The following is a 21,602-nucleotide window of genomic DNA, read 5'->3' as shown; positions in this document are numbered from 1 at the left end:
CTCAGGCAGCCCCTAAAGGATATGGCACCTCCGAGATGGGAAGGACCCCTGTCTGAGGACATAATTCTGAGACTACATCTATACTATGAGCTAGGGGTGTGATTCCCCTGCTCATGTGCACATACTTGCACTAGCTCTCATTGAAATAGCACAAGTATAAATAGCAGAGTAGCTGCAGCAGCAAAAGCACAGCTGACCCTTTCTGAGTACAAACCCGTCTGAAACTGGTGAGAACAATGGTCTAGCTAGTCAAGTATCATGTCTTCCGACAGCAGCCATAACAAATAAAGACAATTATAGAAATATAGGACTGGAAGGGACCTCGAGAGGTCATCTAGTCCAGTCTCCTGCACTCATGGCAGGACTAAGTATTATCTAGACCATCCCTGACAGGTGTTTGTCTAAACTGCTCTTAAAAATCTCCAATGATGGAGATTCCATAGCCTCCCTAGGCAACTTTTCCAGTGCTTAACCATCCTCACAGTTACGAATTTTTTCCTACTGTCCAACTTAAACCTCTCTTGCTGCAATTTAAGCCCATTGCTTCTTGTCCTATTCTCAGAGGTTAAGAAGAAAAATTTTCTCCCTTCCTCTTTTTAACAACCTTTTATGTACTTGAAAACTGTTATGTCCCCTCTCAGTCTTCTCTTCTCCAGATTAAACAAACCCATTTTTTTAAACTTTCCCTCGTAGGCAATGTTTTCTAGCCCTTTAATCATTTTTGTTGCTCTTCTCTGGATTTTCTCCAGTTTGTCCTGAAATGTGGTGCCCAGAACTGGACACAATACTCCAGTTGAGGACTAATCAGCAGGGAGTAGAGCGGAAGAAATACTTACGTTTTGCTTACAACAGTCCTGCTAATACATCCCAGAATGATCACTTTTTTTGCAACAGTGTTACACTGTTGACTCATATTTAGCTTGTGGTCCACTATGACCACCAGATGGCCTTTCCACAGTACTCTTTCCTAGGCAGTCATTTCCCATTTTGTATGTGTGCAACTAGTTGTTCCTTCCTAAGTGGAGTACTTTGCATTTATCCTTATTGAATTTCATCCTATTTACTTCAGACCATTTCTCCAGTTTGTCCAGATGATATTGAATTATAATCCTGTCCTCCAAAGCACTTGCAATCCCTCCCATCTTGGTATTGTCTGCAAACTTTATAAATATACTCTCTATGCCATTATCTAAATCATTGATGAAAATATTGTACAGAACCGGACCCAGAACTGATCCCTGTGGGATCCTACTCATTATGCCCTTCCAGTATGACTGTGAACCACTGATAGCTACTTTCTGGGAATGGTTTTCCAACCATTTATGCTCCCACCTTACAGTGGCTGCATCTAGGTTGCATTTCCATAGTTTGTTTATGAGGTCATGTGAGAGAGTATCAAAAGCTTTACTAAAGTCAAGATATACCACGTCTACTGCTTCCCTCCATCCACAAGGCTTATTACTCTGTCAAAGAAAGCTATCAGGTTGGTTTGACACAATTTGTTCTGGACAAATCCATGCTGACTGTTACTTATCACCTTATTATCTTATAGATGTTTGCAAATCAATTGCTTAATTATTTGCTCTATTATCTTTCTGGGTACAGAAGTTAAGCTGACTGGTCTGTAATTCCCCAGGTTGTTCTTATTTCCCTTTTTATAGATGGGGCCCTGTAGTTGCCCTTCTCCAGTCTTCTGGAATTTCTCTCATTTTCTATTACACTAATGGCTCAGATATCTCCTCAGTCAGCTCCTTGACTATTATAGGATGTATTTCATCAGGCCCTGGTCACTTGAAGATATCTAACTTCTCTAAGTAAATTTTAACGTGTTCTTTCCCTATTTTAGCCTCTGATCCTACCTCATATTTACTAGTATTCACTATGTTAGGTATCTAATCACCACCAACGTTCTTGGTGAAAACCGAAACACCTATGCCATTTACACATTTTCTGTTATTGTTCCCCCCCTCTCAATTGAGTAACAGGCCTACCCTCTCCTTGGTCTTCCTCTTGCCTCTAGAGGAAGAATTTATAGAATGTTTTCTTATTGCTCATTATGTCTAACTAGTTTGATCCCGTTTTGTGCCTTGGCCTTTCTGATTTTGTCCTTACATACTTGTGTTATTTGTTTGTATTAATCCTTTGTAATTTGACCTAGTTTCCACTTTTTGTAGGACTCTTAATTTTTAGATCATAGAAAATCTCCTGGTTAAATCAGGGTGGTCTCTTGCCATACTTTCTATCTTTCCTACTCAGTGGGATAGTTTACTCTGGTGCCATTAATAATGTCTCTTTGAAAATCTGCCAACTGTCTTCCATAGTTTTTACTCTTAGACTTGCTTCCCATGGGATCTTACCCCCAAACTCCCTGAGTTTTCTGAAGTCTGCTGCCTTGAAATCCATTATCCTTATTTTGCTGTTCTCCCTCTTATCATTCCTTAGAATCATGAACTCTATCATTTCATGATCACTTTTACCCAAGCAGCCTTCCACTTTCAAATTCTCAACCAGTTCCTCCTTATTTGTCAAAATCAAATCTAGAACAGCCTCTCTCCTAGTAGCTTTCTCCACCTGAAATAAAAAAAATTGTCTCCAATACATTCCAAGAACTTGTTGCATAATCTGTGCCTTGCTGTGTTATTTTCCCAACAAATGTCTGGGTAGTTGAAGTCCCCCATCACCACCACGTCCTGTGCTTTGGATGATTTTTTTTAGTTGTTTAAAAAAAGCTGCATCAATCTCTTCTTCCTGGTTGGGTGGTCTGTAGTAGATCCTTACCATGATATCACCCATGTTTTTTATCTCATTTATACCTTACCCAGAGATTTCAACAAGTCTGTCTCCTATTTCCATCTCAACCTCAGTCCAAGCGTATAATTTTTAATATACAAGGCAACACCTCCTCCCTTTTTCCTCTGCCTGTCCTTCCTGAGCGAGTTGTACCCTTCTGTACCAATATTCCAGTCATGAGTATTATCTGACCAAGTCAGATCTGTGGTGCCAACTATGTCATAGTTGTGTTTTATTTACTAGCATTTCGTAGAATCATAGAATATTAGGGTAGGAAGAGACCTCAGGAGGTCATCTAGTCCAACCCCCTGCTCAAAGCAGGGCCAACCCCAACTTAATCCAGGGCTTTTCAAAAACCTCTGAGGATGGAGATTCCATCACCTTTCTAGGTAACTCATTCCAGTGCTTCACAACCCTCCTTGTGAAATAGTTTTTCCTAATATCCAACCTAGACCTCCCCCACTACAATTTGAGACTATTGCTCCTTGTTCTGTCATCTGCCACGTCTGACAACAGCCTACCTCCATCCTCTTTGGACCCTCCCTCCTTCACATGGTTGAAGGCTGCTATCAAATTCCCCCTCACTCTTCTTTTCTGCAGACTAAATAAGCCTAGTTCCCTCAGCCTCTCCTCATAAGTCATGTGCTCCAGCCCCCTAATCATTTTCGTTGCCCTCTGCTGGACTCTCTCCAATTTGTCCACATCTTTTCTTTTGTGGGGAGGGCAAAACTGGATGCAATACTCCAGATGTGGCTTCACCTGTGCCAGATAAAGGGGAATAATCACTTCCCTCTATCTGCTGGCAATCTCCTACTAATGCAGCCCAATATGCTGTTAGTCTTCTTGGCAACAAGGGGACGCTGCTGATTCATATCCAACTTCTCATCCACTGCAGTCCCTAGGTCCTTTTCTGTCAAACTGCTGCTTAGTCAGTCAGTCCCCAGCCTGAAGAAGTGCATGGGATTCTTCCATCTTAAGTGCAGGAATCTACACTTGTTCTTATTGAACCTCATCAGATTTCTTTTGGCCTAATCCTCCAATTTATCTAGGTCACACTATCCCTACCCTCCAGCATATCTACTTCTCCCTCCAGTTTAGTATCATCTGCAAACTTGCTGAGGGTGCAATCCATCTCATCATCCAGCTCATTAATGAAGATGTTGAACAAAATCGGCCCCAGAACTCACCCCTGTAGCACTCCGCTTGATATCAGCTGCCAACTAGACATCAAGCCATTGATCACTACCTGTTGTTGAGTCCAACGATCTAGCCAGCTTTCTATCCACCTTATAGCCTATTCATCCAATCCATACTTTTTTAACTTGCTGGCAAGAATACTGTGGGAGACCGTGTCAAAAGTTTTGCTAAAGTCAAAGTATATCCCGTCCACCGCTTTCCCCATATCCACAGAACCAATTATCTCATCATAGAAGGCAATCAGGTTTGTCAAGCATGACTTGCCCTTAGTGAATCAATGTTGACTGTTCCTGATCGCCCTCCTCTCCTCCAAGTGCTTCAAAATGGATTCCTTGAGGACCTGCTCCATGATTTTTCCAGGGACTGAGGTGAAGCTGACCGATCTGTAGTTCCCTGGATTCCCTTTATTAAAGAAGGGCACTATATTTTGTCTTTTTCCAATCGTCTGGGACTTCTCCCAATCACCACTAGTTTTCAAAGATAATGGCCAATGGCTCTGCAGTTACATCAACCAACTCCCTCAGCACCCTCGGATGCATTAGATCCAGCCCCATGGACTTGTGCATGTCCAGCTTTTCTAAATAGTTCTTAACCTGTTCTTTCACCACTGAAGGCTGCTCACCTCCTCCCCATACTGTGCTGCCCAGTGCAGCAGTCTGGGAGCTGATCTTGTCTGTGAAGCATTGAGTACTTCAGCTTTTTCTACATCATCTATCACTAGGTTGCCTCCCCCTTTCAGTAAGGGTCCCACGCTTTCCCTGACCACCTTCTTGTTGCTAACATACCTGTAGAAACTCTTCTTGTTGCATTTCACATCCCTTGCTAGCTGCAACTCCAATTGTGCTTTGGCCTTCCTAATTACACCCCTGCATGCGCTAGCAATATTTTTATACTCTTCCCTAGTCATCTGTCCAAATTTCCACTTCTTGTAAGCTTCCTTCTTGCGTTTCTCTGTTAAGCCAAGCTAGTCGCCTGGCACATCGAGATGGTTTGTCCCTGCAACCTCAATAAGGCTCTTTAAAATACAGCCAGCTCTCCTGGCCTCCTGGATTTCAAGTTCTTCCTGCTTATTCCCCATACTTCTCAGATTGATATACAGACATCTAAGATACTGATTTGATTTCTCCCCCCCACCCTTCTGTCTTGTCTCTCCCTTATCCCTACTATAGCAGCCCATGCTCCCTCCAAATTCTGACCTTTCTCCCTGATCTCCATGTTTTTGACTTACCTGTGGGCTTTTATCACCTGCCCCCTTCAAACCTAGTTTAAAGCCCTCCTCACTATGTTAGCCAGTCTGTATCCTTGATAAGTGGATCCCCTCTCTATTTAACAGTTCTTATTCCTGGAACAGCATTCCATGGTGAAGGAAGCCGAAGCCCTCCTGGCGACACCATCCCTGCAGCCAGGCATTCACCTCCAGGACTCATTTGTGTCTGCGTGGGTCCTTACCCTTCACCAAGAGAATCAAAGAGAACATCACCTGCGCTCTCAACTCCTTCACCCTTACTCCCAGAGCCCCGTAGTCGCTTCTGATCTGCAGATGGTCATACTTTGCAGTTTCATTAGTGCCCACATGGATGACTAGCATGAGGTAGTAGTCAGAGGGCCGGATGATCCTCGACAAACCCCCCCATAATGTCTTAGATATTGGCCCCTGGCAGGCAGCATATCTCCCAGGATGCCATCTCAGGGTGACAGATGGGTGCCTACATCCCCCTGAGAAGAGAGTCACCAACCACCACTACCCTATGTTTCCTCCTGAGAGTGGTGGCTGCAGTTCTCCCAGCCTTGGGGGTACATGGCTTCTCCTCCTCCACCTTCAAGGGTGATCCCTCATTGCTTGTTGCCAGGACAGCATAATGGTTCTCCATCACCATTGTGGTGGATTGAGAGTAGGAGTAGAACATTGCCTGCTGCCAGAAGTAACCAGCAGCCAGTGTCCTCTCTGTGACAGAGCCATATCCTCCTCTCCCAGTAGTGTGACAGCAGTCCTCTGTAGCTGGATAGCTTCCTCAGCCTTGGGTGTCTCCATAAGAATACTCTGAAGGAATTCCTCATGGAGATGAATGCTCCTCAGCCTAGCCACCTCCTCCTGTAGCTCTCCCACCTGCTTCCTGAGAGAGTCCATCAGCAGGAATCTTTCACACTGGCCGAAAGCCTGGCTTTCTGTGAGTGGGAAATGCAGGCCTCAGTCTCTGCAAATCCACACCAGGATCTGGGTAGAGGTATCCATGGTTAGGTTGTCGGTCTGGATACAGGCGCAGGTGGAGGAGGCCGGGGGTACACCTACACTACCCGCCGAATCGGTGGGTATTGAGCAATCTATCAGAGATTGCTTTGCCATCGACTGCTGAACTCCAGCTCGGTGAGAGGCGGAAGCAAAGTTGATGGGGGAGCGGCGGCCGTCAATCCCGCGTCGTGAGGATGCAAAGTAAGAGATTCTAAGTCGATCTAAGTTACGTCGACTTCAGCTACACTAATCTTATAGCTGAAGTTGTGTATCTTAGCTAGATTTCCTCCCCCCCGCCACCCTGCCCCCCGGTGTAGATCAGGCCAGGAGCAGTGTTGGCACTGGCGATGCGGCTTTTCCTAATCACAGCAATTGTGTCTCCCTCCCTTAAACGCCCTCTCAAAGTCCCCTGTTTGTGGTTCCCTGCTCGCTAGCTCCCCTTGGTCTCTTAGCCTCTGGCTTTCAAGGCCTTCTCTCCTAGGCAAGTATCTCACAGATAAGTTTATGGAGGGGATGGTATGATGAGAGAGCCTAATTTTGGCAATTAATTCATCTTTGATTATTAGCAGGTAAATATGCCCAATGGCCTGTGATGGGATGTTAGATGGGGTGGGATCTGAGTTACTACAGATAATTCTTTCCTGGGTGCTGGCTGGTGAGTCTTGCTCACATGCTCAGGATTTAACTGATTGCCATATTTGGGGTGGGGAAGGAATTTTCCTCCAGGGCAGATTGGCAGAGGCCCTGGAGGTTTTTTCGCCTTCCTCTGCAGCATGGGGCATGGGTCACTTGCTGGAGGATTCTCTGCAGTTTCACGTCTTTAAACCATGATTTGAGGACTTCAGTAACTCAGACTTAGGTTAGAGGTGTGTTACAGGAGTGGGTAGGTCAGATTCTGTGGCCTGTGTTGTGCAGGAGTTCAGACTAGATGATCATAATGGTCCCTTCTGACCTTAAAGTCTATGAGACAAGTATCAGCCAGGCTCTACTGGCCAGGACAGGGAGTAGCTTTGGAACAATGGTGCCAAACCTACACTGACTGTGCTGCCAGGAAATTGGTAGAACCCAGCACCTGAACTCCCCTTATGACAAAAGGGATTCCTTTGTGAAAGACTGCAGTTAATATATTGGGTCAGCAGTTTGGCATGAAGACTGTGTTTTCATAGTATGTTCCTGAGTCAGTGTTCTGCCTGGGTCTGTGTGTGGGGCAAAGGATATTGCTCCTCTCAGATGAGAAGAACCTCTGTCTCCTGAGGTAACTCAGAGGAGTTGAACAGTGGGTGTTTCCTGCCTCAAAGAGAGAGGGAAGCTGTACCAACAGCAGGAGAAATGCCTCTGTACCTTCTTCCAGTAATAAAAAGATGTTGTGTTGTTAAACTGAGTTCTTCCATGTGTCACTAATCCAGAATGGCTGCATGGCTGTGCTAAGCCACCAGTAAGGAGACTGCAAGGTCATGGAAAAAAATAACAACATGCCTGAGATTTCCTTTAAATGACCCTCTGTAGTATGTGCAAGTTTTCTATAGTCAACCCTAGCCTTTGATACCCAAAATAGAAACGAAAAAATAAATATGGGTAATGTTTTGCACTGCCTGTGCCTCAGTATTAGTCACTAATAAATATAACAAACGCACTAGGAATAGGGGCCAGATTCTCCACTACCTAATTCCTTGTGCAGCCATTTACATCTGTGCAAAGGAAGTAAAAAATGTTACCAAATCAGAATGATAGCATTTTATACCCACTTTGCTCAGATGTACATGATGGCACAAGGGGCAAGTCAGTAGAGAATATGTCTGATTAAATGAAGGGGACATTGATCGAACCAAGGAAAAAGTAATTTCTGAATATGGGAAATGTACTATCCATCCATTCTTCCACATAGCTACCTCATCTATTTACCTATACAGCTCGCTCCCTACCAAGAATCTGTCTCATCTGGAGCTAGTTGGATACAAATAAATGACGACATTCTTGATGCAGTTTGCCAAAGAGTGTCCTCTGATTTCTTGCTGTTCGTAATCTTCTGAGTTAACCCAGTTTGCCAAGATAGGTTAGGGATATCTTGTCACCAACAAGTTTTCATGTGTTGTCCCCCAAAAAAAGATACCCAGTGTCACTGTCACTTCCGTCTTTTCTCCCCTTTTCAGACATGCTTGAGTTTAAACTAACTACAAGTAGCTTAGAATTGGAGGGACACACACCTGTGATATTCAGTCACATTGAGTTTCAAAGTGATATCAGTTCAGAGAACTATACTTATGGACTGGGAGGATTTAAAATAAATACATATGAGTGCTTTTTTCCCAGTGAATACTGTAGTTCTCTGTGTACAGTATGGGAGTTTGTCTCTTGTCCAAAATTGGTATTTTTCTTCCTCGTTTAGGCCCCAACTCTGCAAACTGCTCAGTGTGCATAGGCCTCAGAGTATTCTCAGAGCCCTACAGACTTCAGTGGAGCTTTGTGCTGGCGTAGGGGTCTATCATGTAGAGTAGTTTGCAGGATCAGAGACTTAGGCTGGTGTAAATCATTGTAGTCAGTTGTAGTGAGTTACAATGGTGTAAAATTGGCATAAATGAGAGGAGAGTCAGATTTATTATATGTAGTAACTAAATATGTTTCCTTTATGGAAAAATCCTACAGAATTTAATAGAGATGAAATCAGTAGGGTTCTACAGAAACAATTCTCAAAACTCTATAGAGATGTGTAGAAGATATTCCTTCTAAAGATTTGTTTAACCATACTTTATTCTATAGCGGGGATATTAGTCTCTTAAATTCTGTACTGTGGTGAGAAAAAAATGCTGATCATTTTCAGTTAATATCTGTAGCTCTTATTCCATAAGAATTAATTATTGAGAGTGAAATCTTCTGAGTAAAATACCTTTTATGGAGGAGCGATCCAAAAGTTGCCAGTAGTAGGGAGGGAGGTTTGTTTTAAGGCATTGTCTTTATGTATGGCTCACAAATTGTAAAAGCTGATGTGATATATATAAAAATTAAAATGACAACTTTTACTCATGTTGCAAAGAAAATGTAGCAATTTTGTAGTGTTTTTGATATGATTTTCATTGCAGGGTTTCTATTTGAAAGGTTTATAAATTAGACACGATTCTAACACACATTTAGGCTTGGAAGGATTTGATTTTTTTGGTAAATGTCAATTTCACCATGTGCACACAAACCAACAAAATATTACCTTTGATCATGATTTACATATAGGCAAAGAAAGAAAAATGTTGCTTGAGAACTTAAAAATTTATTTAAGGATATTTACTTTGTATATTTTGATGTGTGGTGTTTGTTTTAATAGTTATAAAGCTTTAACTTTTTTGAATCTCATTAAATAATTATTGGCTGATCCCCAGTTGTCTAACACCCCCATTAATTGCCACAACTGAAAAAATTTAAATTGATTTAAAATTAGGAAAAAAATGTTTAAACCCATAATTTTTGCACAACTGTGAAAATTTAAATAAAAATTGGAAAAATATTTAAACATCAATTTTATGTTAAAATTATTTTTAAAAATCGAATCCCTGCAACCGTAGACATACTAGACTGCATGCCTAATTGTGAACAATGTATCATTAATTCTGTTAGATCAGTTTGTTACCAGACAAAATTTATTACTCAAATATTGAGTATGAGGGGTCTTTTTGTTCCACTGCATTTCTCAATAGCTAAAAGTTGAGGTTCATGTATAATTCTTAAGCCTAGAATTTTAATAAATTACTTTCACTTCTCTAAGTCTTTTCAGTACCAAGATCTTAATGCTTAACAATCATTAGGTCTCCTACCTCCTTTCTAATACTTCTGTAATTGAGGAAAGTAGCAGTATTGTCCCCAATTTATAGATGGCAAAACTAAGGTGTAGAGAAACACAAATCATTAGATAATTTGGGAATAGAATCGAGATCTTCCGACTCCCAGTTTCTTCTTATCACTAGGAAATACTACTTCATTATAAAATATTGCCAACAAGTTTTTTACATACAGCACACAATTTTCTAAGAGCGTTTGTGGAGAGAGGAGGTGGAGAAGAAAGGTTCGCTTGTGATAAAGTGGAAAGCCAAATGAGAGGGGGAAAAAATTAATACTGCTCTCTGTGTCAGTGTAAATGGTGGCTGCATTGCATGGTATTGTTGTCCACTCTTCTGAGCAGATGGAATTTGCAGTTGTGTGTCACTTGTTCATTACATCCTCTTAAAATTAGTAGCTGTGTGGCCAGATGGGTCTGGGAGCACAGCTGTGGATACAAGAAAATAAATGAAACCTGTCTGATACTGCCATGCCCTTTTGAGCTACTGAAAGTGTTGCAACGGCAACAAAGCAAAAATCACGTTCATTTAATATGTTAGTAAATTAGATGCAATTCTTTTTTTAATCAAATCATAAAAGGAGATGATAAGGTTCAAATTATTGTATAATTCTAATAGGAAATTCTAGTTACAGCCTATAACAAATGCCCTAAGCAAATTTATACAAACAATTTAACCATTTGTTTAGAAGAATAAAAATCACCTATAAATTAGAGCAACAAGGTAAGTGAGGTAATGTCTTTTATTGGACCAACTTCTGCTGGTGAAGGAGAGCTCTGTGTAAGTTCAAAAGCTTGTCTCTTTAATATCCTGAGACCAATACCACTACAACAATACTGCAAACAACTTAAAAATTAAATCGTCATCCCTGTAGAACATAAACCAATGGGTTCTCATAGAACAAAGATTCATACAGAGCATAAGTCAAATAAGCAGTAATATTTCAAAGTTCGTTGGGTGACATTTGTTTGAATTATTGATCCAACATTCTGATCAAATATAAAATGCATTCACGTAAATGCAAATGAAAGTGCTGTTCTGGAGAAGAATGCCAGATCATGGGCCTGATTTTAAAACAAGGAGCTTGTAAAAATATTAACTTCTTCAGGTTTGGGGACACAATGAGGTGTGGCTATTCTATACTTAAAATGCTACAGCAGTGCAGTGTAGACACTAACTACACCCGAGGGAGGTAATCCATCTTCCTGAGAGGCAGTAGCTACGTCGACAGAAGTAGTAGTGTCTACTCGGGGACTTAAGTCAGATGAACTACACTGCTCAGGGAGTGTTGTTGTTTTTTTCTTTTTTCTTTTCTGAGTGACATAGTTATACCAACCTAATTTTCTAGTAGACCATGTCCTGATCAGAAGGCTGAGGTCAGTACCCAGGTCTAATAGCTTCTCCTATAGTTTCCTTCCCACTGTGGCCCTATCTGTGGATCTTTCTTGCTGACAATGTCTATCTGATTCCCTCTCTGGCTGTTTTCAAACCCTGCTCTCAGTCTTTCCTTTTCATATTAGTTACTACACACCTACTTAGCTCCTCTTTTCTCCTTCTATTCGTTTATGTATCTGGATGGGTGGTTTGATGCAGATGATTTGTAGATGGACCATTGGACCACGTTTTTGGTTTATTTTTGGTGGGAGTGGTGGGTATTTGTTTTAACAGAGTTCAGCTCTTTTTATTGAGGGCCCCCGTACATGATTTAAAAATAAATCATGACAGTAGGCAGTGAGGTAATGTGTAATCACTCTGGTCACCAGTGGAAGTGACAATTTCCATTTATAGTGGCCATATAACAATGCAATATTCAAAGTCATACTCCATATTTCACTGCCTATGAAAATGGTAGCAAACACTGTATAACATAAAGGAGTATGTTGCCCTCTCCAGTGAATTGAAAATATTGTTTTTTAATAGAACATTGTCTTTGGAAGTCAAGCATTTTGTGTTTGTAAAGAAGTATTGTTATAAGGAGGATAGTTATACTGCAATTTAATACATTTGGGAGCCTAAGTTAAGTAGCACTAAGAAAAAGAGGATATGATAACAGACAGCCCTGTGGTATTACTACAAAAACATTTCTCGAATTCTGAAGCCTACTATAAATCAAGTACACTGTAGAGGATTCATTTATTATAATTAAGGCAGCTACAGAAGAGTTTTTCTTTGGAACAAGGGAGTTAAGTGCAATTGCGAACTCTGGTGCTTTCTGCCAGCATTATTGAAGTGAAGATCATGGATCGGTTTTGTCCTGCACCGAGGGATTTTGCAGATTGGTACCATGGCACATTGTTTTCTGCTAGGTTGGGAGGTAGGAGTAGCATTTTTCATTGATACCAACTGTGGTGTGCATACCTCAGTAATTTGCAATCTTTTCACTAAAAGAAGAAAGAATGTAGGCCATACTTACAAGATGGGACTCTATCCTGGGAAGCAGTGACTCGAAACAATTTGGGAGTCGTGGTGGGTAATCAGGTGAACATGAGCTCCCAGTGTGATGCTGTGGACAAAAGAGCTAACGAGGTCCTGGGATGCATAAACGGGATTCTCAGCTAGGACCAGAGAGGTTATTTTACCTCTGTATTTGGCACTGGTACAACCCCTACTGGAATACTGTGTCCAGTTTAGATGCACACAATTCAAGAAGGATGTTGATAAATTGGAGAAGATTCAGAGAAGAGCCATGAGAAGGATTAAAGGATTAGAAAACATACTTCTAGCGATAGACTTAAGGAGCTCAATCTGTTTAGTTTACGGAGGAGAAGGTTAAGGGATGACTTGATTACAGTCTGTAGATATCTACATGGGGAATAAATATTTATTTAATAATGGGGCCCTTCAGTCTATCAGAGAAAGGTATAACATCTAATGGCTGGAAACTGAAGCTAGAGAAACTCAGACTGGCAATAAGGTGTAACTTTTTTTAACATTGAGGGTAATGAACCTTTGGGACAACTTACCCAGGATTGTGGTGGTTTCTCCACCACTGACAATTTTTAAAATTAGATGTTTTTCTAAAAGATATGTTCTGTGAATTATTTTGGGGAAGTTCTGTGGTGTGTGTTATACAGGATGTCTGATTAGATAACCACAATGGTGCCTTCTGGCCTAGAAATCTATAACTGTGTATGAAAAAGTGATCATATTTCTAGAAAACGCAAAAATAGCCAAACACAATCTAAATTCATTGCCCAAATTTTGCATGGAAACCTACAAATTCTTTTATGAACATTGTCTGTGTTGATTGCCAAAAAGGATATGTCTGGCCCACCAAAAAATTGATCTGATCAAGTACAATTTTTCCATAACGTGCTGAAATGGTGGCAGCAAAGAAGTGTTAATTAAAAAGCCGCTTGGTTGTATGAACTATATAGTCTGATGAAAACTTAACTTCTGCAGGCTTGATACAGATGGAAGGTACCATTTGTTCCTGATTTATCTGAAATGATGATACCATATGTAACATTTTATCGTTTTGAAAATTTCTCTCTCGTTTGTACAGGAAGTTGCCCTTGTCCTTGCAGCTATACTGGTATTTCTGTTGGCTTTCTACGCTTTCTTTTATCTTAATCTATCAAGTGAAGTTGACCTTGATCTGGATCCAAATGAAAACTAGCAGATGCAATGTATCTATCCTATCATCAGATTCTCTTCAGGAAAAGCAACTACCTTGAACAACACTGCTTGGGGACACACAGATCTAATGCATAATAATACTATGCAATATCTCAGTCACTCTTAAAATTCATATCTGCAGAAGAGGCAAAGAAGACTCATGCAATGCAAGCTGCTTAAGTTAAAGCAAAAGCTGTACTATTGTGAGTTAAATGATTTGTTTACATTATTTGTTTCTCAAGCCGAGAACTCTGATGTTAAAAGACAGTTTGGGTAGATACTGACTTCTGGGTAGTCTGTCCTGACTTAAATTCATGAATCCAAACTTCCCAGTAGTGAAATTAGGTTTCCTTTTTTTAAAATATAAAAGAAAAAACAAACAAGTCCCCAACTAAAAGTTGCTTTATTGATTTGTATTTACAGGGCATCTGCACCGCCCTCAGTCTTGCGCTCTCTCACTCTCGCTCTTCACACATGCAGGAAGTCATAGATAATTTCTCTTTTTAGAAACAGTCTCCCACTTCCTGTAGGGCCTATTTTATATCCTAGATTTTAAATGCACATGTTTCTACAATAATCTTTTTTCAATCCTTGCCAACTGTTCAGTGCACATGTGCCCTGTCAGAAACGGCACCTGGATGACAGAAGCTCGAACATTATTAACATATGCCTCTGAAACAGAGTTCCTTGCCTTTTGTGCTGTGGGAACTGGTATATGTAGAAAGTTCAGTTGATGTTGATTTTAATTAATATACTGCTCTATTATTGATATAAAGATGAAATTCTATTTTAATTATACTGTTCCTGCTAATTGCAGTTGCAACTTGCTTCTCTCATTGGGAGGGTGTGGTAAAAATTAGTGTTCCAGTTATACTATCTTTTTCCCATCAAACTAATGTAAGGGGTTGTACCAGGTAACAAATCTTTTTCATGCCTACTCCCCAAAACTGAAAGAGTCTAGACTCCCCGACATCTGTTAGAAACTCTGTTGGCAGATTAACCCTAATTTCTCTTATATAACAGTCTTATAACTAAGGGATGAACCACTGAGTTCCCTTTGTTTAGTGACTGTTTTGGAAGTGTTCGAGTTAGACTTAGATTTGACATGAGGATATTGGAGGTAAAGAGAAACCAAAACATAACTAATAGTGTAGCATATAAGACTATGTTTATTTTAAATTGACCCACATCCCCATTATCACCACTGAAAACCTTGTTCAGGCATTTAGATCAATATGGCTAATTTTTAGACCATATAGTATTGATACCTATATACACTGAGTCTCTAAGGATACACTTTTTATTCAGTTTGTATAATACAGGATATCTCATCTAGAAATGCAGAATACACCAGCATCTCCAACATATGTATGAAAAGGAAATATTATGCTTATTTCTCATTCTCTAAATTGTGACTTTTCAAGTCACCAAATCTCCAAAATTGTACATTCTTAGTACATGTAGTCCAGTAATATTATATATGCCACCAAATGTGTAGCAACATACAGCGCTTGGAGTGAAGCCTTTTATGACATGGCATTCCTTTCAGTATAGTGAAAGGCAATCACAAGCTGGCATTTTGGATGTGACATGCCTGTCACTTCACTGAGTGCCATATCACATGTCTCAAAATGCTGCAGTCCTCTCTTTCATTTTGCACGAGCAATTTCCATTTTCCACTAACTCACAGGATGTTGTAAGGATTATGTACTAATGTTTGTCCAGCATTTTGTATGAGACATGCAATAGATGATTAAGTGCTAAGTATGTTATATTGCCATATATATTGTGTTCTGAAACGGTTAAATGGAAAGAAGAATATTTCTAACTTAAAATAGTAACTTGAAGTTATTAGAACAAGAACATTTCCTATATTATGTGAGTCACAAGTAAAAACCAAACTACATCTGTGGATGAATGAAATCTATGTATTGGTTTATGGACCAGAAGACCCCTAGATTAGAAAGTATCTCAAATCTCCATTATGTTCTCAAGTGCTGCATTTTGCATTCGGCTATTTTTCATTCAGGTGACAGACATAACCAAGTCACATTTAATTAGAGAGTTGCCTATCGCTTAGAATATCTGAGATTCATGCCCAGTGCACATGGGAATACATGGAGAATATTGCACTTGTGTTTTCAGTCCACTAGTTACAGACGGGTTTGTTAATAGCAAATATCCCAGCTTTAGTCAAACTATCCGCCTGTTTTATTTTTTAATTTATAAACACAAATGCATTAAACATAGGGCCTGAGTTGGGGCTTGCTTGCACCTCTTTTCATGGACTCCTATAACTTCAGTGAAATGACTCCTGCTTACTCCTAATTACTCACACTAATGTGAGATCAAAATCTGGCCTGTGATTATGTTTCCCTTTTGGAGCACAGCAGGTATCCATTCTTGATATCTTTAAATGAAGTTGCTTTTAGCTCCTCAAATGCATGCTAGGTGTGCTCTCTCTCTCTCTCTCTAATGATGATACCTATGTATGTATCTGAGAGCAGAACCAATCCCATAATTTTTTAGGTCATTTGTCTTTGTAACTGTAGCTCATGGATTATTTTAATAATAAACTGAATTTTTAAACTTTGACCCTTTTTGAAAGTGATTATTAAAGTTGGATCTATTGCATTGCTATAAAATGTACATTTGAAAGAACATTAAATTAGCTTAGATAACACAACATTCAAGTTTGAGTAGTGCTACCAAAGAATGCACACGGTTTATAAGTTTTGGAGCAAACCAACTGATTCCTGCCCCTAGTTTAAATGTTGAAAATGTAACACAGAGAGATTCACTACTCATAGACCTTAAGGTAAGAAGGGACCATTATAATCATCTAATCTGACCTGCACAATGCAGGCCACAGAATCTCACCCATCCACTTCTATAACAAACCCCTAACCTATGTCTGAGTTATTGAAGTCCTCAAATTGTGTTCTAGTCTCTTCAAATACAGTACATTTTACAAATGGAAATGCTCTGTTTTGGTCCTGATCATATTAAACTGATAGAAAATACTGTAATCGTAATTGTATATGGCTTACTACCACCTTGGACTTGACTCAACTCCATGGGGCAGCTACAAAATGAGGGAGTTCAACTCTGGGGGTGGAGCGGGCACCAGTATTGCTGCAGCTCTCTGCTTATGCAGTGCATCTTTAAACTCCAGCCCAGGCACCTAGCCAGCAGAAGCTGCTTAGGAGATGCGCTGACTCAGAGCAGCTCCAGCTGGTCTAGGCTTGTCTGGCCATGCCCTCTTTTTTTGAGCAGTGATGCATGGCTCTAGGTCCTGCAGAAGAATGAGAGTTGCTGCTCTGTTTCACCTCCCCACTTAGGTAGATGTTTAGCCTTTGGAGGGACTATAGCTGCTAGCAGTGATCCTGAGTAATACAGCTTGCTTCAGTACTTGTTTTTTCTTTGGCAAGTAAAAGCAGAATTTGGAACAATTTCAGGAGTACAACAGAAGCCTAAGAACTCCATAATGATGGTTACAATGGTACAAATAGTACAGGATGTATATATTGCCAATTGGTTACTACCTGTATTTGTAGTAATCCATGAATGTGTTTTTATTGGAAATGAGGGGATACAATTACAGTGCATCTCTAACAAGGGCCTCAAAGATGTATTTAAAATTTCATTGAAGGGTGCTTTATTTAAAGATCACTGAAGCTTCTTAACTAGGCATCATGTGAGCCTGTGTATATCATAGCCCTATCAACGTATCCAATTAGCTGTAGCAATGATGATATAAGGTTATGCAGTTACATCTAACTGATAACATATTAGAGAGTTCTTTTGTTTGCTTAGGTTTCCAGGGTAGTCCTCGACTCTGGATAATAATTGACTTGTCCACTTGATCATAGATTCTGTGTAAAAATAAATAATAATTTAAATTATCCTTTCTAATGGGATAGGGCAGAAACTGAACTAAAGGGCCTATACTGGTTCAGTGAAATTTACTACTACTGGAGGGGTTCATCACTTAATTTAGGGCTAGATTATGTATGGTCCCTTTGCAAATGAGCAAGAAGCCTCTAGCAGCTCCCAATGGGGAAGTACTCCATACTATTCCAACATGGGCTTGTGCCTATAAGACACAATTGAGTCCTTATTTTTCAAGGTCAAGTGGAATGTGCTTAAAATCAACTTAGAATCCCAACAAACAGAATAATAAAGACTTTATGGCATTTAGAGTTTTATATAAACTAGTATAATAATCAGTGATTCCTGTGGCTAAGCAAATAACAATATGGAACGGCAATTACTCTGCAGAAGTATAGTGTTTGGACTGCTTCTGAGCATAGTAGATTATGCTTGCACTTGTAGAAATGAATCCATAAGCTGAATGAACTAGCAAAGATTGTGTGTACAACATTGAGTTTGTTGACACCCTGGGAGAGGGGAACAGACTTGCATTTTATGCAGCACCGTGCTTCTTCCCTTCATCCTACTTACTGCTTAGTTTGCCTTAGCACACCATGCTATATGTTCAATACATATTTCCAAGAACAGAAAAGGATTTTTATACAGTATGTCAATACATTTAATTGACAGCATCCTCTCTTTTTTTTTTTTTAATGACAACCAAATTGGTGAAGAGACAGCCAAAATGTTAGGTACCAGTGTCTCTCAAACAGATGTCACGCCATTATTTTTTTGCTCGTTTAGATGAATAAACATGTTAAACTGTGAAGTATTACATTTTTAGATTTTTTCATTAAAAATAAGGACAATCTGTTTACTGTCCCTAATTGAGACAACAATCTTGGTGGTTGCCAATTTTGACAGTTGTAACAATGAACTATAGATGTTGGGACCAATCAAATAACTGATGATAGTGAAGGATAGTTCATGTGAAAGGTTCCTTTTTCATGGACGCTTGTTTCATGGATGTATTTTTTTCTAACTTCTGGAAATATAATCATGTTATATTGGTTTTGCATGATAAGCCCTCCAAAACAACCATTCAAGCAATAGATTTGTTCCTATGTCTTTTTATTAAATCACTCAATATGAATTACAGTTCATAGATGGGCCCAAGTGACAAAATCCATATTTTACTCCAAACACTCACAAAGGAATGTGTGTTCAGAACCATTATAGAGATCGGCCAAGCATGGACTTTGGATCTGCCGAAGTTTGGGAAAATTTTGGAGGGTAGCTTGGATCTGGACAAGGTTTGACGATCTCTGATAGAATGTAGAGATTTTAGAGCATGGAGAGCGAGCACAATAGAAAATGTGATGATTGGCTGATGTAAACCTGTCACAATCCCACTGTGGTAGAAGAAGAAGGGAGAACTGATGATCACTTTAAGTCTGATGTCAGAAATCTTTTTGGGAGGATCTTAGGGGGTTGGATGAGAGAGAGAGAGAGAGAGAGAGTGTGTGTGTGTGGGTGTGTCACTCTCCTGACTTTGATGCCTCATCTCTACCAAGCTTATCCCCCTGTCCTGAAAGCCCATGAAAGCTTATGCTCAAATAAATTTGTTCGTCTCTAAGGCCTGGTCTACAGTACGCTGTTAAACCGATTTTAACAGCTTTAAATCGATTTAACACTGCACCCGTCCACACTACACTGCTCTTTATATCGATTTAAAGGGCTCTTTAAATCGATTTCTGTACTCCTACAAAACGAGAGGAGTAACGCTAAAATCGATATTACTATATCGGATTAGGGTTAGTGTGGACGCAAATTGACGTTATTGGCCTCATTATTTTACAGTAGCTACCCACAGTGCACCGCTCCAGAAATTGACGCTAGCCTCGGACCATGGACGCACACCACCGAATTAATGTGCCTAGTGTGGACGCGCACAATCGACTTTATAATATCTGTTTTATAAAATTGGTTTAAGCTAATTCGAATTTATCCTGTAGTGTAGATGTAGCCTAAGGTGCCACAAATACTTCTGTTCTTTTTGCGGATACAGACTAATATGGCTGCTACTCAGCAGCCATGAAGTTTCCGACATGTATACCAGCTGCAAACAGGGACTGAAATGACAGCTGAGCATTGACATGGCACAGGGGCATCCTAGTCATGTTCCCTTTTCTCTGGATACACCCTTTTCCATCTGTTACAGTAACAGTAGAGAGAGGGAGTGGCATAAGAATCTCTGTGCTGGTTTACACCATCAGATGATCACTTCTGCACAGAGTTGACCCTCCCTTCACCTGTTGTGCTGGCTTTAGAGCCAAATTCCACTGATTCATCTGAGGTTTTTTGGAAGGTAAAGAAGAGCATAACATGGTTCATCCTACAGGGAGAGAATCTTCTACCACCCTTCATTTGTGATTTATCACAAATAGTTGGATGCTCTGATATTTGGGATGTGTGGTCAGATGGGCAAGATGCTAGAAAAAGGTTTTTCCTATTCAAATTTCAGCAATCATAACCAGCACTTGTGTCTACACAGGTGTTTTTCTTTAGTACCCATGTGTGACAAGTTATAAAAGCACTCCATCTTGTAAGGATAGGTTTATGCCTATCACCAGCCTCCTCTGGTGAGGGTTATGGAAGGGAAGGGAAACTGGAGCAATGGATGCTATCCTGGAGTGGAAAGTATCCTGTCTTCTCCCTGCCCAGCCAGTTGAAGCCGGAAAGGCTGGTTGAGATTATTTGTTCTGATTTTTGTTTGTGTTTTGGAACTAAAGAGAGTCCTGAAGAAAGGAAGGCGAAGAGATCTGTAGCTGGACCTTTATATTTCCTTCCCTGGCTGGTGAGTCTGCACATAAGCCTACTGTTGTGAGAAATGCAATTTATTAAGATTCCTCTCAGGTTGTAATCTTAGAGGTCTCTAATTTGAACTAAGATGCTACCGTTTTTGACTCGAAGCAAGGCTGTTTGTAACAGTTGTCTCAAGAGTTCTCACCAGCTTAATGAGCTGGTAGCAGCTCATTTTAAAATGGCAGGCAATCATATGTGTCTTTATCTGCTCATTAATCATTGGTATTCTCAAGCTGCTCTGCTCCAGCAATTCTTTACCTTTGTGCCACTGTATCTGTCCTTCAAATGCTAGCAGTTTGTGATATACAAACAAAAGAACATGAGGATTCCTCCAAATCTTTACTAAATTCAAGAATTAATTCAAACACAAGCAACTTTCTTAGGGCAGTTTACTCAATTTTCAAAATGATTTATGTTTATTTTAGAAGGTGCAACAATTTACAACCTGATCTACACTTGTAAACATCTGACAGTCTTGCTTTATTCTTAAGACTTTGAGTACGATCTTAACTTTAAACATGAGTAACCTCATTGACTTCAAAATTTGGTTGTATTATTCATGAGAACACTTCACAAAATAACCATTGTCTGCTTTTAATTCATAGGAAATTTGCTTTGTTCTTAGATGATAGAACTTGGTCACCAGCTGGAAACAGAGGTTTACCTCTCCCTTCCCTCAAATTCCTCAAAAAAAAATCCATTGCGTCTGAAATTTGGCATTTATGAACTTTGCCAGAGGGGAATATTATGCTCAAATTTGAGGTTCATCTTAGAAGAGATATGGCACTACCAAAAGAGAAGTTTTGTTCTCTTTTCAGAACCCTTTTTAATACTTGCGTTAAGTATCCAAACTCCTCATGAGCAAAGTTTACCTTCTCCCTTCAAAGATTTTCAACCAGATAGCATGCGAGACTGGAAAGTCTGAAATACAACACAAAATAGAATTTCAATGTAGATTCTCGCTCTACTATACCGCATCTGTGGCATATTCAGAATACATGGTGAGTGGTATGTGATTATAAAGGTCATGTCTACACATTTGAGAGAGTTTGTACTACTCATTCATGGCTGTGGCCATCTAAGACTCATGCTGATAAAAACATTCTTTACCATACCATGTCATTAATATTAGTATTTATGTACACGCATGAGACACAGCTGTCACTTTATATAAATAACCAAAGGTGCCAAATCTGAAGCAGAAGACT

The 21,602-nt window shown here is 39.9% G+C and overlaps 1 protein-coding gene across 13 annotated transcripts in view; it reads left to right on the top strand.

The window, feature by feature from the left end:
* The window catches only part of TRIQK (triple QxxK/R motif containing), a 210,396-nt gene that overhangs the window by 80,111 nt on the left and 108,683 nt on the right, over positions 1-21,602 (top strand). Inside the window, exon 6 of one of the 13 annotated variants that reach the window (XM_050941452.1) lies at positions 13,544-16,251. The exons of the other annotated variants lie outside the window; for them this stretch is intronic. Coding sequence (XP_050797409.1) covers positions 13,544-13,657 — 114 coding nt within the window. The 3' untranslated portion in view covers positions 13,658-16,251. Of the gene's footprint in view, positions 1-13,543; positions 16,252-21,602 lie in introns of those variants that run through there. 13 annotated transcript variants of the gene reach the window in all.

The sequence above is a fragment of the Gopherus flavomarginatus genome, chromosome 2, assembly GCF_025201925.1.
Source record: "Gopherus flavomarginatus isolate rGopFla2 chromosome 2, rGopFla2.mat.asm, whole genome shotgun sequence".
NCBI lineage: Eukaryota > Metazoa > Chordata > Testudines > Testudinidae > Gopherus > Gopherus flavomarginatus.
This window is presented reverse-complemented; position numbering and strand designations above follow the sequence as displayed.